Source organism: Felis catus, chromosome D1 (assembly GCF_018350175.1).
Source record: "Felis catus isolate Fca126 chromosome D1, F.catus_Fca126_mat1.0, whole genome shotgun sequence".
NCBI classification, from domain to species: domain Eukaryota; kingdom Metazoa; phylum Chordata; class Mammalia; order Carnivora; family Felidae; genus Felis; species Felis catus.
Genome location: NC_058377.1, coordinates 70,700,737 through 70,717,408, shown reverse-complemented (window position 1 = coordinate 70,717,408; position 16,672 = coordinate 70,700,737). Strand labels below are relative to the sequence as shown.

The 16,672-nt window shown below is 38.7% G+C and overlaps 1 protein-coding gene and 1 long non-coding RNA gene across 4 annotated transcripts in view; one reads left to right on the top strand and one right to left on the bottom strand.

The window, feature by feature from the left end:
• LOC111556626 overlaps nt 1-2,843 on the bottom strand; it is an 89,921-nt gene extending 87,078 nt beyond the window's left edge. The window contains exons 1-2 of one of the 2 annotated variants that reach the window (XR_006586412.1): nt 2,646-2,843; nt 600-645 (exon numbers count right to left, since the gene is read on the bottom strand). This is a non-coding gene — a long non-coding RNA (uncharacterized LOC111556626). The remainder of the gene's footprint in view (nt 1-599; nt 646-2,645) is intronic. The other variant, XR_002736273.2, reaches the window with a different exon arrangement.
• A 101-nt stretch (nt 2,844-2,944) lies between these two features.
• Nucleotides 2,945-15,566, top strand: PSMA1 (proteasome 20S subunit alpha 1). 2 transcript variants are annotated; one of them, XM_004001597.5, is made up of 10 exons: nt 2,945-3,042; nt 4,326-4,370; nt 4,828-4,929; nt 5,050-5,153; nt 7,414-7,502; nt 8,364-8,434; nt 8,599-8,728; nt 9,647-9,726; nt 13,077-13,187; nt 15,202-15,566. In XM_004001597.5, exons 1-10 carry the CDS (start codon nt 3,040-3,042, stop codon nt 15,256-15,258), a joined length of 792 nt encoding a protein of 263 aa, XP_004001646.2. In that variant the 5' UTR covers nt 2,945-3,039; the 3' UTR covers nt 15,259-15,566. The 2 variants fall into 2 exon arrangements, with proteins under 2 accessions (XP_004001646.2, XP_019667653.1); XM_019812094.2 differs by having other exon boundaries at nt 2,979-3,100.
• The last annotated feature ends 1,106 nt before the right edge of the window (nt 15,567-16,672 follow it).

The following is a 16,672-nucleotide window of genomic DNA, read 5'->3' as shown; positions in this document are numbered from 1 at the left end:
CCTGGGTGGCTCAGTGGGTTAAGTGTCCAACCGTTGATTTCAGCTCAGGTCATGATCTCACCATTGTGAGATCAAGCCCACACGGGGCTCTTCATTGAGTGTGGAGCCTGCTTGGGATTCTCTCTCTCTCTCTCTCTCTCTCTCTCTCTCTCTCTCTCTCTCTTTCTCTCTCTCTCTCTCTCTCAAAATAAATAAATAGACATTTTAAAAAAAATCCCTATGTTGAGTGTTACGTGATTCCCTGTTACATACTTACAGTATCCCCCATGCTGTCCCTCCCCTTAACTTTTACTTGAACTAGTTTCATTGGGTTTCTTTTCTTTGTATTCAATACATGCCTTCTACAAAAGTAACACGGTAGCAATAGGTTAACTACCTAAGGGCAGGGGCTCCTGGAAATCAATGAGAAAATGACTAATAATAATAAACTGAAGAAGGGAATTAAGTGGCAATTCACTAAAGTAATGTAAACAGACAAGAAATACATGAAAAGATTTTTTTTTTTGGCTAGGAAGCAAAAAATACAAGTAAAATTAAAGAGATTTTTTTCCTCTTTTTTTTTTTTGCCTATCAACTTGATAAAGGTCAAAAGTACTTACCCTATCCAGTGCTGGTGAAAGTATAACGAAAGTGGACTCTCAGGCACTGTAGAATATAAATTGATATAAGTTTTTGCTTTTTTGTAATTTAGCCATATTTATCATAATTGTAAATGCAAGTTCCCTTTGACCTGGCAATTCCATTACTATGAATTCATCATAAGGAGGTAATCAGGAAAGTACAAAAATGTGTGTATGTATAAAAATATTCATTATAGTATTTTTATAATAATGAAGACTTGGAAATAAGCTAATGGTTCACCCATAGTTTAGTTAATTATTGTATTTCTACACAATAGAATACTATGTCACTATTGAAAATAATATATATCATATACTTATGAACACGAAAACATGGCCATAACTTTTAAAGTGTAGTATAAAACAGTTTAGTATGATCTTATTTCTAAAAACAATTATATATTTATTACACATATTTTTGAAGCAAGTGAATATACGCATATGCAGAAAAGAATTGCCAAAATGTTTATGTACTATATAACAATTATTAAATGAGTAGTTACTTTGCACTCAACATTCATTAAATAATATTTATTAAGCATTTAGTATATGCTAGGCATTGTGCTGGGTGCTAGAGAAACAGAAGAGAACAATCTGCTTATTTAATCCACTAAATTAACAGTGATTTTTAAAATGACAACAATCTGGGGTGCCTCGTGGCTCATTTGGTTAAGCATCTAACTTTGGCTCAGGTCATGATCTCATTCACGTTCATTCATGAGTTTAAGCCGGGCTCTCTGGTGTTAGCATAGAGCCTGCTTCGAATCCTCTGTCCCACTCTGTCTCTGCCACTCCCCCACTCACTTGCATGCTCTCTCTCAAAAATAAATAAATATTAAAAAAGATATAATATAATAATATATATAATTCATAAATAATATATATTAATATATATAATATATATTCTTTTTTAAATGACAACAACCAGTATTGGTGAATTTAAGGAGGAGGAGGGCACCCTCAAATACTATTGTGGTTGGCACCGAATCCTAACCACTAGACCACCAGGGAGGTTTCATATACTATTGTGGAGAGTATAAACTGATAAAACATTTCTGGAGGGCAGCTTAGCGCTTTTTATTAAAAGCTTTGGAAAAATCCATTTCACTCAACTCTGCAATTCCACTTTTAGGAATTTATTCTAAAGAAGGAAGTATTGGCGTATACAAGCAAAACTATGTACCAAGCAGTTCATAAATGAGTTGGTGAGTAGGGGGGAACCTAAATATTAAACAACAGGGATTTGGTTAAATAAAACATCGTATGTTCATAATGCAGAATACTAGGGAGTCCTATTTAACCTGAAAAATATTTGACAGAGAAAAAAAGACCAAAATATCAAAGTGAAAGGTTTAAACAGACTGTGATACTAAATTGCTCTGAACTCGAGCAAATCACAGAAGTGACCTGAGTCTGTTACTTCATCTGCAAAAGCTTAGATCATTAAGGACCAAACTTTCAATGTGGACCTTGCCTGAGTCTAGGTACTTAACTTTCCTACTTTATAAAGAAAATATGTCAACGTTGGTACAGGGTAGGTGTTAAATTGGCAGATGTTTGCAGAGCTGTGCTAAACTCTCTGTGGATTTGCCAAAAGTTCTCAACAGAGAAAATACGTGTTTCAGAAGAAAATGTCCAGTTTTTCTCAGTGGTCTGATCTACCCGATTAAAACATTATAACAAAATAAAGAAAAAACAAGCATCGTGCTTGATTTTGACACCAGAGAAAGGCATTAGTGCCCTCATGGAGTTCAAAGTCTTGTAGGGGAAACCAGTAATGCTACTAAAGAGGGACCAATGGCAACAGAGCCTTGAAAAATGATTTCTCCAGGGAATGGAGAAAAGGATTTCCGAAGTAGAAAGAAATGCGTGTACACAAAGTACTTGACGGAGAGGGTGGTTGACACAAACAAACGAACCATTATTTTGTGGCTTTTCTTACAGCCTCGCTCTTCTTCCAGTCACACAATACCCCAAATCTCTGTGGACCCTGAATGAGAGATTTCGAGCTGCACACTGCATCACCTGTAGTCGCAGGCGTCGTCTCGAACGATTTCAGGTGTATCAGCCGAGCGGTGAGAAACTGGAGGGAATCGGCAATACACAGGTAATAATCACTGAGGATCCGAGAAGGGCGATTTTGTAGTGGCCGCCCCGAAGCTCTCAGCCGCCGCCCAAGATTTCCCGCCAATCTGAACCCCGCCTCCTGACGAGGCCCCGCCTACTGGGGGGGTGATCTGAGAGGTTGAGGGTGGGGTAGCGCTGGGAGCCTATCGATATCTCTGGGATAGATTGCCTTGCCCTGCGCCGCCGCCGTCAAAATCCGAAGACTTGTTTGTAGATCGCCGAGCGGTAGTTTCGGCCGCGCTCCTGGGTCCGCACCTCTGCTGGAGGCCGCAGCCAGACCCGCGCCGGAACCATGGTGCGTTGGATTCCGAGCTCAGGCAGGGTTGGGGCAAAGATCCGCCGACTGGGGGATGGTGAGCCGCCCCTTCGGTCATCCTCAGAGCGGCCTGGGGCCACGGGGTATGGGAACCTCGGCCGACGGGAGGGTTCCAGCAGTGATTCAGCATCTCCGGCCTGGCGGGGAGAGGGGCGATGGGTAGTCAGTGCGGCCTTCCTCCCGGGCTTGTTGCGCTTTCTGCCGGGCCTGGGACACTACCTCCTCGGTCAGCTAGATGAGCTCGCCCCTCAAGTTCCTACAGCCGGAGTAGTTCCGAGCGGTTCAGAACGGCTCCTCGTGCTCTGTGTAGGAGAGGAGGAAATAGGGACTTGACTTGGCGGCTTCCCTGTACTGCCACTGCGGGCTTGATCCCAGGGTTTGGGTTCCAGGACAGCGTCCATTTTCCTTGTGGCCCCGTCTCATTTTTCTCTCCCCTACACTCGATCAGAAAGGGTTCTTTTCATTCACTTTGTCCAAGTGAATAAACCGAGGCTGAGAGAAGTGGTGTTACCACGGACACAGCCTAGGGCTCGGGGCTTCCAGTCTCATGTCTGCCATTCCAGCACTCAGCTTTCTCACCCCCCGGGTTATTTCCCCAGTATTGTGCTGGTAGACTTGTTTCAGTACCCTTATTAAAGCAGTAATGGTTCTGGCTCTGTAGCTCTTTGTGTTAACATCTAACTTCCCGACAACATTCTTGTGTTTTTTCTTCAGTATGAATGTTTATACGTACAAGGCACCGTTTTAAGTGCAGTAAGGGTTCAAAGATAAATCTGACATGTCCCTAATCATAAAGTAGAAAGGGAGTGTAGATAAAGAACTGATGGGAGTATGTGTTGGAATTTTGGGAGAAAAATAGAGAAGACTTAGAGAGATAGACATTTGAGCGAGGTTAAAGAAAAAGCGCTTTTGATCATTTATTAGGGCCCAGTATAAGAGAAGAGCCTAAGCAGAGATGGGAAGGAAAGGTGACACTATGAACTTTAGGAACGGAACCCAAAGGGAATGCTATAGATAGTGGTAGAATTGGAAGTTGGAAAGATGGGTCCTATCTAGATCTGCTCCTCCCTTGTAGTTCATGGTAAATTTAGAATTTGCTTGCAACTGAGTATAGCAGTAATCTTCCAATGAGTTTGTATTAATAGCAGGTGTTAATGTTGAATGGAAACAGATGGGAGAACAGTTTTTAATGATAGAGCTTGTTAAAAACTGGAATCTGTAGTGTTCTTAAGTTAACAGGTCTTTTTTTCTTTTATTTTCAGTTTCGCAACCAGTATGACAATGATGTCACTGTTTGGAGCCCTCAGGTAAAAATGTTGTGGTTTCTTTATTTTAATTTTTTTTTTTTTATGTTTATTTTGGAGAGGGAGAGAGACAAAGCGTGAGTGGGGGAGGAGCAGAGAGAGAGAGGGAGACACAGAATCCCAAGCAGGCTCCAGGCTCTGAGCTGTCAGGACAACACCCGACGGGGCTTGAACCCATAGACTGTGACATATGACCTGAGCCAAAGTTGGGTGCTTAATCAACTGAGTGAGTCACCCATGTGTCCCAGTAAAAATGTTTTATACTATATCTGTGAAATGGAATATAATCATTTTAGACATCCTGGAACCTAAATTTATCATTAAAGTAAGTTTCCTAGTTTAAAAGAAAAGTCATTTGAGATTTAACCATACTCCCCTGAGATTTGGGACCACTAAACCAATTTTAAATATATAAAAGGATCTTACAAGATGATTCTAAGATGTGTTGTTTTCTCTTTAGGGCAGGATTCATCAAATTGAATATGCAATGGAAGCTGTTAAACAAGGTTCAGCCACAGTTGGTCTGAAGTCAAAAACCCATGCAGTGCTGGTTGCATTGAAGGTAAGTACAGCAGTAAATAAATCTTCCTCGTGTAGAAAATGGAACTGTCAGATAGAAGTTTCACTGCGTCGGTAATAAAATCGTAAATGTATTTTTATGTTCTGTAATGTCTCTGTTTAGAGAGCACAGTCAGAGCTTGCAGCTCATCAGAAAAAAATTCTCCATGTTGACAACCATATTGGTATCTCGATTGCGGGACTTACTGCTGATGCTAGACTGTTATGGTGAGTATGATCTTGAAAAGCAAAAGAAACATCCATTTGGATTTATCAAGATACGATGTTTTAGGAAGTTGTCTGGCAGAGTTTAGAAGTTCAGATTGTGAATACCTTACTGGATTTGGGCTCAGTTACTAAGTATTCCATTTCTTTTTTTTTTTTTTTTTTCTTCAACGTCTACTTATTTTTGGGACAGAGAGAAACAGAGCATGAACGGGGGAGGGGCAGAGAGAGAGGGAGACACAGAATCGGAAACAGGCTCCAGGCTCCGAGCCATCAGCCCAGAGCCTGATGCCGGGCTCGAACTCACAGACCGCGAGATCGTGACCTGGCTGAAGTCGGACGCTTAACCGACTGCGCCACCCAGGTGCCCCCTAAGTATTCCATTTCTTGATTCCTGTAGTAGTAACTACTACAATTAGCCATGTTAAGATTAAAGCTTTTGAGAAGTCCCCTCATAATGCGATACTTGTTAACTCAGTGTTTTTATTGTTTGAGACAATGTTGTGTCTAAGAAGGGCTTGACACTTTTGTCTGGTTTCTAAGGATTGGCAGAACTACCCTTACTTTAATATGCCAGTATTTGTAAGACATTTATTTTTTGCAAAGCTCATTACTGGATATTCATTCTGTATGTATGGGTCAGATATACATCTTGTCTTCTAGGAACTTAAAATCTAGTAGTATATCTTTAATACAAGGTAGAAAGTGGAGAGGGACAGGTAGATTTCTGTGAGAGTCCAGAGGAGATAGAGATGAGAGACATATAAGTGAAGAGCTGGGGCTTTGAAACCACTTAGGATTTGAGGTGAGGCTAGTTACTTACACCGTTGATGCTTTTAGTATGTTGTGTTTCAGAGTTATTGTTGAATAGCCTAACGTGTAGAGCACTTAACACAGTGCCTTTCAGGTAATTTATGAATGTGTGTGTTGGGAGGTCGAAGGTAGTTAGCCAAAACTAATCTCTTAAGCCTGTGATTTAGTGTTTATTTATTTTTGAGACAGAGAGCATGAACAGGGGAGGGGCAGAGAGAGAGGGAGACACAGAATCTGAAACAGGCTCCAGGCTCTGAACTGTCAGCACAGAGCCTGACATGGGGCTCAAACACACTACCTGTGAGATCATGACCTGTGCCGAAGTCAGATGCTTAACTGACTGACCCACCCAGGTGCCCCAAGCCTGTGATTTAATTAGGGAAGAAAGAATATACGCACGAAACGCAAATAGTAATGCCACTGTTGAAGATTTTAGAGTTATCCAGTGAGCCGCCTGCTCTCTTAGGTTGGCAAGATAGTGACGGCATTATTGGTTTCTGAGAGCTCTTGAAAATGTAAAATATGTTGCATGGTCAAACGTTTTATTTACCCCATCTGTCTAAAATACTGCCATGTAAATGTGTAATCGATGTAAAAACTTCATTAATGAGATATTTTGCATTGTTTTTTGTACTGAGTCTTTGAAATTTCAGGTGTATTTTGCACTTCCAGTACATCTCTGTTCAGGCTAGCCACCTTTTAAGTGCTTAATAGTCACATGTAATTAGTACCTGCCATATTGAGCAATGCAGTATAGATAGCCTTGGGAAATGAGCTTAAATAAAAGTAGTGAACAAATAGCATGGTTCCCACAGTCAACATTTGATTATCAGATGTGACATACACATAAACTAGACAAAGCAACATGGAAAGAAAGGTGCATATCCATTTCCCTGTTGTTTATCCTGTTGTCTTTAATTGTTAGGCATGAATTCTGTTTTCCCCAATGTTACATCTGCTTGAATCTTGGTACGTTTAACAGTGAGACTCAATAGTCTAGTGTTCTGTGTCTCCTTTAGAGTGCTGCTTATGGAGAGGAGCAACATTGGCAGGAACATGTAGCAATGTCCTTGTATGGATTCTATTCCTTGCATTTGCTCTTTCGGGGAAATTTCAGCTTTCAAGAAAAAAAGCAAATAGTTACTCTTTTTGCTGGTTTAAGACCTAGAATTAAGACAATCTTGTTGACAGTGGGAAAGGGTAAGAAAAGAGAGCTTGCTCTTTTTCTCTTGCTCAGCCTTCTCTAAACTACTCAGAGACCAAGTTTATCTAGAGCTAAGGAATATTTAGTCTTTTTAAAAACCTCATCATGCCCCAGAGTTCAGTGTAAAAATGCATCCTTGTGGCATGTCTTTCTTAATCCATGTGAGGAAAAGCAAAAAGAAATCAAACTATTTAGATTGAAATAACTCTGATTTGAAATAACTAATTTTTCTTGTTTCTTTTTTAGTAATTTTATGCGCCAGGAGTGTTTGGATTCCAGATTTGTATTTGACAGACCTCTTCCTGTGTCTCGTCTTGTATCTCTAATTGGAAGCAGTATCCTTTTTATGTTAGGATTTATGGATGTGAAATTCAAAGAATTTTGATACTTAATCCTTATGTTAATTATTATATAAAATATAACCTAATGCTTATGTTAATTATTGGGAATATAATACATAGGATAGGTAAGATTCTGAAAACTTTAAGGTTAGTTACTTTTCAATAACAATGTTTAAAATTTAGAATTGTGGGAAGTTTTGCCATGGAAAAATGTTCTAAGTAAAGCATTTGATTGCTCTTTCATCAGCCCTATTCCAGACATAGAGAAGCCCAATTCAGGAAAACTATTCAAGTATCATTTTTAGAGGAGATTTGAAGTTTTTATTGGTGGTTCTAGATGTCCCCCCAAATTCTTAACCTCTCACCCAAAATAGACGAGGTACTCTACATAAGAGGAGATCATTTTGCTGACAGTCATTCTTAGGTTTTGTGGATAGTCTTAACATTTAAAAAAAAATTTTTTTTTTTTTAATGTTTATCTATTTTTGAGAGAGAGACCATGCAAGTAGGAGAGGGGTGGGGAGGTGGGGGGTAGGGGGTGGGGCGGGACACAGAATCTGAAACAGGCTCCAGGCTCGAGGCTGTCAGCACAGAACCTGATCCAGGGCTTGAACTCCCAGACCCTGAGATCATGACTTGAGCCAAAGTCGGATGCTCAACCGATTGAGCCACCCAGGCACCCCTCCCAACATTTTTTTAATATGGGGCCAAAGAAATATGGTTCTTTTATTTTCTCTTTGCTGTGATGGATTATGTAGCAATTAAAAAACCAAAGCTCTTTGTTAATAATGTTTAACTTGAAAAAAAAGATAGTACTTTATTCCTTGTTAGAACAGTTTCTTTAACTAGTTTAAGAGACCCAGATACCAACGCAACGATATGGCCGGAGACCATACGGTGTTGGACTGCTTATTGCTGGTTATGATGTAAGTTCATAGAATATTTGTTACATTTTGATGATTTTTCAAAACTGACTAGAAATTTTGTAATTTTTAGCTCAAAGTCAAAAATTGTGTGTGTGTGTGTACATATATATATATATGTAATGTATGTATATATATGTATATGTATTTTTTTTTTCTGTTTGTAGGATATGGGCCCTCACATTTTCCAGACCTGTCCCTCTGCTAACTATTTTGACTGTAGAGCTATGTCCATTGGAGCACGTTCTCAATCAGCTCGTACTTACTTGGAGAGACATATGTCTGGGTTTATGGAGTGTAAGTAATTTTTTTTTTTGTCCCCTCCAGAGATGAGCCAGAGATGAGAACCCCTGTATTGGTTACCAATTATAAGTTCTGTTGACAACTTTTAGTTTTCTATGATTCTGTTGTTATTTTTAGCCACACAGACATTTCTGTATAAGTAGTGCATAGACAAGAAATTAGGGTAGCTATGAAAAAGAAAGGTAAAATGATGATGGAAGATGTGATCATGGGGCAGGTTTTCAAGTGCTTTGCTTAAACAGTGGTCTTGGACTTTAACACATGTTTTTTGGACATCTCTTTAGGTGCCTGTGTGGTTGTTTACCCTTCATTTTATTGTGGTGTATTGCATTATTGGGCTTTTGAATATTAAACCAGCTTTGGATTCCTAGGACAAATCCCTCTTGATCATGATTTATAATAGTAACTATATATAGAAATGTTTACATAAACATAATTGTTGCTGGATTCATTTTGCTGATATTTTGTTGAGGTTTTTTTTGTGTCTGTATTCATAAGGATAATTGATCTGTAGTTTTATTTTCTTGTGATATCTTTGTCTAGTTTTGGTATCGGGTTAATACTGGCCACATAGAAATATTGGAGACTTTGTTTATAAAGAGCAAATAAATTCCATAGAATACATTTTACAAAAATTTGAGCTGTAGCATTTGTGAGTGAGGATTCTCATTTAATTTAGCATAAAAAAAGGTGAAATTTAGTAACAAAAATCATGTATTCTCCTCTTTAAGTAAAATAATAGCAATGTTATTTATTATTATTAGAAGATTATATGGCTAAACATTAAAATTTTGGCTTTTTATTGTGATATATTTATTACGTGACTAAAACCGTAATAACAGACTGTAGACCTGATAAAAGCAGCCTCATGTGAAGATGAAATTAAGAAATACTTGTTAATTTGTTACATAGGCAATTTGAATGAACTGGTTAAACATGGTCTGCGTGCCTTACGAGAGACACTTCCCGCAGAACAGGACCTAACTACAAAGGTAGATAATCATGTTTTTCAACTTGAAATTTTAACATTACAGGTCAATCACTTATTTCATAAGTATAAGTAATAGAGGAGTGTACACAGTTCTTCAATTTGGGAGATTTGCCTTGGTTCATTCTTTCTCTTTAAGCTATTCACTAAGTGATCTGATTTTGCAATGATTTTTAAACATTTCTTTTTGGTGTAAATTAATAAAGCCAGTAAGTTTTATGTAGAATGCCCTACATTTCTTTAGCAGGTCAGAATACCTTTGTATTATTATTATTTTTTTAGTGTTTATTTATTTTTGACAGAGAAGGAGACAGAGCATGAGCGGGGGAGGGGCAGAGAGAGAGGGAGACACAGAATCTGAAGCAGGCTCCAGGCTCTGAGCTGTCAGCACAGAGCCCGATGCAGGGCTCGAACTCACAGACTGCGAGATCATGACCTGAGCCAAAGTCGGACACTCAACTGACTGAGCCACCCAGGCTCCCCGATACCTTTTTGTATTATTAACTCAGTTAACAAATATATGTATTGAGCACCTACCACGTGCAGACACTAGGCATTGAGAATATAAGCACAGCAAGCATCTTGGCCTTCATGGAACATACTATCCAAGTTGGGGCGAGAAAATATACCCATAAGTAAATTATATAATATATTAGAAGGCGATAAATGCCACAGAAAAAATAAAACAGGTTAAAATGAGAAAGACCATCTGGGTATAGGAAGGAGGTGTGCTGAGGAAAATTTAAAATAGGGTGGTCAAGGATGGCCTTGGATGGTCAAGAAAGTGAAATTTGAGGAAAATATCTAAAGGAAGTGAGTGAGTGAGCCATTCAGATGTCTAGCACAAGATTAATCTAGGGAATACAAGTATAAGGGCCTTGAGTCCAGAACATTCCTTGTAGTTGAGGCAGGGAGGCTAGTAGTGTTGGAGTCAGTGATCAAGAGAAAGAGAAGGAATAAAGTCAGATAAATGGAGGCCAGATCATGTATAAACCATTGTAGGTATTTTGGATTTTTTTCTGAGTGGGCTGTCAAGAGTTTGAGCAGAAGAATACCATGATTTGATTTAGGTTTTAAAGAGTCATTCTGGTTGCCATTTTGAGAACAGATTATAGTGGGCAACATGGGTGAAAATAGTTTTCAAACTGTTAAGGTAATGCAGATGAGAGAACGTGGTGAATTAGAGCAGAGCTGTGGAGTTGGAGAGGGGGGTAAGTGGTTCAGTTTGGGGTATGTTTTGAAATTAGAGCTAAAAATGTTTGCTAACGAATTAGTTGTGAGGGTGTGAGAACAACAACAAAACAAGTTGTTTTCAAAATTTGGAGCCTGATAGAGTAAGGAGAGGTTTACATTTACTGAGATGGATAAGACAGTAGAAGGGACAGGTTTGGGGGTGGGAGTTGTGGAAGATCAGGCAGTTAGCTTGGGACTTATTAAGCCTGAAATGCCTATTGTCCATTGGTGATATAAAATAAGCAGTTATTGGGGCACCTGGCTGTCTCAGTCAGTGGAGCATGCGACTCTTGACCTCAGGGTCATGAATTCAAGCCCCATGTTGGGTGTAGAGCTTACTTTAAAAAAAAAAAAAAGCAGCATTTATCAGATGTGTCTCCCCTAAAGTTTGGTGGAGAATGGTCTAGACTAGACTTACAAATTTTGGAGTTTTTATGTAGAAATGGCATTTTGAGACTGGATTGGATGATACTGCTAATGGAATCATAGTTTAGTAAAAGGTTTAAGGCCTGGGCCAGGGGCACTCTAACCTTCAGAGATTGGAAAGTATCAGCAAAAAGGACTAAAAAAGATGACCAGGGAGATAACAGGAAAACTTAAGAAAGTGAGACATTCTTGAAAGCAAATGAAGAAACTATTTCAAGAAGGAGGGAACAAAAAATTGCTAATACATCAGGGAAGATGTGGAGTGAGAATTAACCATTAGATTAGCAATGATGTAATGGGGGACTCGACCAGGCAGTTTCATTGGAATGGTGAGCCAAAAGCCTGAAAGGGATGAATCAGAATGGGCAAGGACGGACTGGAGGCAGCTCTGTGGAGATTTTCTCTTGCAGGGTCAGAGAAACGGGTGGTGACTGGAAGAGAATGTAGGGAAGTTTTTTTGTTTTGGTTTTTTTAATTAAAATGGGAGAAATTACAGCATGTTTGGTGCATGGTTATAAGAATAATCCCTGTAAAGGGAAACATTTATGTAGGAGAAATATGAGAAAAACTGCTAGGCCAGTGTCCTTAAATAGTACACAGGTGGAAGAAAGGTAGACAGACCTTAGAGAGGAAATTGGACTATTCATTAACAGCAAGGGAGAGGATCTAGGGATATTATACCATGGGAGCTTGTGAACATTCTCTTCTAATTGCTTCTGTTTTCTCAGTGAAATGAGAATGGAAAATGTTAAAAGATGTCCAGGGAAAGAGATTGAATGATCTAGGGGCCCATATAGTACAATGCAGGAATGATCATTAACCAGAGTGGTATCAGTCAGCATTTTATAAATCCATTTTGTTACAGTGATTAGATAATTATTATGTAATATATATCTGAAGAATTTATAGCTTGATAATCTTTTGAAAATAATTTTTCCTATCATAAATAATTTTTTTTCAAAGAAATCAGGAATGTACATTAAATTATTTTTATTTGTTTAAAGTATCCATAATGCTATCACTGAAGATGACTATCTTTTAAAATTTGGGTTTATAGTTAACTGTTGACATGTACACTTTGGAAAAGTTTGCTCAGGTATTTGGGTTTCTGATTTCATATTTTTACTGAATCATAGATAATGATTCAGTGAAATCATTGAGAGAAGGCCTATATATCCTTATGCCTCAAATTTTCACTAAAATTTTAATTTTACACTGGATAGCATTCACTGAGCATTTTAAGAATTGGTCTTTAATTTTAATATGTAGAACATAGTTCTAGGAGCTCGCCAACTTCAGCACTTTATAACCCACTACTTACTCTCTTTCCTTGTTAAGAACTATCATCTCTTAAACAAGAAACAAACCTGATTGTTTCTTGGGAGTTAGGCTTACTGCTTAGCTAAGTGACTTGCTCCATTACACTGGTCTGCAGCACATTCTCATTATGATTCAACTTGCGAATTTCTTGGTGACATAGACCTTTGAAGTTACTCGTCATTATCAAAATATGAAATTTGCAAGTTACAAGAGTCTACAGTTTTCTTCCTTTTTTCTCTACACTTGAGTGTTTTTCAAGTCTTATTTAAGTGCTATATAAACTTTTATTCTGCTTTGTTTCACCCATTTAATCATAAACATTTTTCCAACCTAAATTCTCTTGATTTTTAATTTTTACCTTTTTTTCCCCCTCAGAATGTTTCCATTGGAATTGTTGGTAAAGACTTGGAGTTTACGATTTATGATGATGATGATGTATCTCCATTCCTGGAAGGTCTTGAAGAAAGACCACAGAGAAAGGCACAGGTATATAACTAATCATTACACCAGAGACTTTAGTTCTGTCATAAGCTGCTGTTCCTACCACAACTGTGTAAACCTACCATTTTTGTTTTTAATTATTGAGGTAGGCTCATAATTCAAATGACAGTAGGAGAACTTAGAACTGAGTAATGTGAAATACTGAGGGAGTAGTTATCTACATAAGTGAAAGAGGGTTGATAATCTAGTTATCTGTTGCTATTTTTCACAATTCTATGGGTTGACTGGCTAAATAATTCTTTTGCTAGTCTTACTTAGGGCCTCTTGTGTTGAAGTCAGTTGAAGCAGGGGGGCTGGAACATCCAAGATGGCTCTACTTATGCGTCTTTTTTTTTTTTCTTTTAATTTTTAATGTTAATTTTGAGAGAGGTGGAGTGCAAGGCAGGGGAGGGGCAGAGAGAGAGAGAGGGAGACACAGAATTCGAAGTAGGCTCCAAGCTCCAATCTGTCACCACAAAGACTGATGTGGGGCTGGAACCCACCAACCACAAGATCATGACCTGAGCTGAGGTCGGATGCTTAACCAACTGAGCCACCGAGGCACCCCTTTTTTTGTTTTTTGTTTTTGTTAATGTTTTGTTTTGTTTTATTTTATTTTATTTGTTTATTTTGAGAGAGAGCACAAGCAGGGAAGGAGCAGAGAGACACTCCCAAGTAGGCTCCACACTGTCAGAACAGAGCCCGACCCAGGGCTCAATCTCATGAACCATGAGACTGACCCGAGCCAAAATCAAGAGTTGGACACTTAACTGAGGGAGTTACCCAAGCTTCCCCTCACATGTCTTCTTTATTCAGACTTTCTTGGTATATCTTAGAGGGACAGTTAGAAGGCTGAGACTGCTGCTAGGATGGCTGTGTCCTCTCAGAACCTTTCTTCAGCGGGGTAGCGTCTCAGAGCTTGTAAAAGTTCAAAAGCTCCAAAGTGGAAGCTGCCAGACATTTTAAAAGGCTGAGGCTCAGGAGTGGCACAGCATCAGTTTTGCACACTTTATTGGTTAAAACAAGTCACAGGGCCGGCCAAGAGTCTATAGGAGTGAGGACTGAGGGAAAGTTCATTGGGGACCCTCTGGAAACTAAGTTGGCTGTTCACAAATACTGAGAAAAGGGTCAGGAAATACTGGTCTTTTTGGTTGAATATTTAGAACACACATTGGCGGGGCGCCTGGGTGGCTCAGTCGGTTGAGCGTCTGACTTCCACTCAGGTCATGATCTTATAGTTCATGAGTTCAAGCTCCACGTTGGGCTCTGTGCTGACAGCTCAGAGCCGGGAGCCTGCTTCGGATTCTGTGTCCCCCTTTCTCTTTGCCTCTCCCCTGCCCGTGCTCTGTCTCTGTCTCTCAAAAGTGAATAAACATTAAAAAATAAATAAAATTTCTTTAAAAAAAAAAAAAAAGAATACACATTGGCTTTTTACAGATACTTATTTGATAGTTGTATAATTGAAAATAAAGTGTTCTGGAGAGACACTTTTTTCTACAGTGTGAATTTTTTTTTTCACCTTGGAGAGGATATTGTTGGTACTATTTAGAGAAGCAAGATTTGCATTGTATTTAAACCTGTTGGTAAGAACCAGCACTGTTGGGGAGAATGCTGTGAGTTCCACAGAGCTGGTTGGTTTGACCATGTTTTCACTCTGTTTATTAGTGCTAAAGAGGAAGAGAATGCCTAAAATCTACTGATTATATTCTAAGGCTAGTAGTGATGATAAAAGGAAGGACTTTATTCCTAACCAAGACAATATGGTAAAATACTGGAATTGTTCAATGATGCTTTGGTTTTCAGACCTATAAAATTACGTCTGTTTAAAAACAAAAACAAAAACAAAAAAAACTTTGTTCAGAAATTTTAACAGGACAGTCAACTAAAATTGAATATCCAAAATCTTTCCTAACCCCTCTTCTCATAAATTCTTTCAGACTGTAATAAGTGTGATAAGAAGTATATATTAGTCAAGTGATTTTTTTTTTTGACCTATTTTGTTTTTTTCTTCCCCTTACAGCCTGCTCAACCTGCTGATGAACCTGCAGAAAAGGCTGATGAACCAATGGAACATTAAGTCATAAACCAGTCTATCTGTATATTATCAAATATGTAAGAATTCAGGAGCACGTACTGATGACAATAATCTATACTTTGAACCAAAAGATGCAGGGTGGTCTTATGGTATGTTTTAGGAATCAGCCCAGATGTGTTTTTCCCAAGCTACTTCTCTGACACCATATGATGGTATGCATTTTTTTTTTTGAGAGGGTCTGTATAATCATTTTCTAGAAAGTATAGTTATCTGTACTAATGTTTTTATATGAAGAACATAGTGTCTTTGTGGTTTTAAAGACAACTGTGAAATAAAATTGTTTCACCTGCTGGTGTATTGGGTTTTGTTTTTTAAGTAGTTTCAACTGTAAATAGTATGAGATTACAACTGGTCATCTGCCATGTTTGCCAAATTAAATTGCCTTATGTTTAGTGACGGGGAAAATAATACCTTTTATCTATCACAACCTTATACCAGTTCCCTGTGTGTGGACTTGCTACATGAGAATCTATGGAGATTTGTTTCAGAATACAACTTGCAAAGTTCAACCCTGGAGATTTCTTAATAAACCTAAGAAACCTCCCCTTTGCAACCACCATAGTAGCGAGACTATTAACATATGAATGGTTTTTCTTTCCAACCAGCAGATGGCAGTAGTGCTAGCTCTGGTCTCCCTGTAGGGAACTTCCTGCAAAAATAACAAAGGGAAATTTTAATCCCAAACCATCATTTCCTCTCAGCCTGCCCAGCCCCACTCCATCGTAATCTTTAGGTTGACTTCCATTGTTTTTGTGAGTGGTGTATGCAGAAATTGCAGAACAATTTTTTTAATTTTTTTTTTAATGTTTATTTTTGAGAAGAGACAGAGCATGAATGGGGGAGGGTCAGAGAGAGAGAGGGAGACACAGAATCTGAAGCAGGCTCCAGGCTCCGAGCTGTCAGCACAGAGCCCGACGCGGGGCTCGAACCCACAGACCGCGAGATCATGACCTGAGCCGAAGTCGGACGCTTAACCGACTGAGCCACCCAGGTGCCCCCAGAACAATTTTTATCTTAGGCCATGCAAAATGAAATCTGAGGAAATCTGATTTACAAAACAATCCAACGTTTCGCTGCTAAGAAGCTGAGAGGAGTTTTTTATTTCCTGAGATTCCTATCTAGAAAGGAGCAGTTCATTTGTAGACAGGGAATTTGGATTTTAGACCTAATTCTACTAATTAGTTACCATTGTCTTCGGGCAAGTTACTTAGCTCTATTTTAAGGAACTCCTTTGGAGAATTAGTGTGAAGGTTAAATGGGAGAATTTATGTGAAAACTTGGACACTTTAAAATTCATAAATTGTTACTTTACTTTTTTTTCCAGATCACCTAAAACTTTAAAAGCTTGAGTAGATTTAAATCTCTAGCTTCTTGAAGGGAAAGTGCTGGGTGCTTT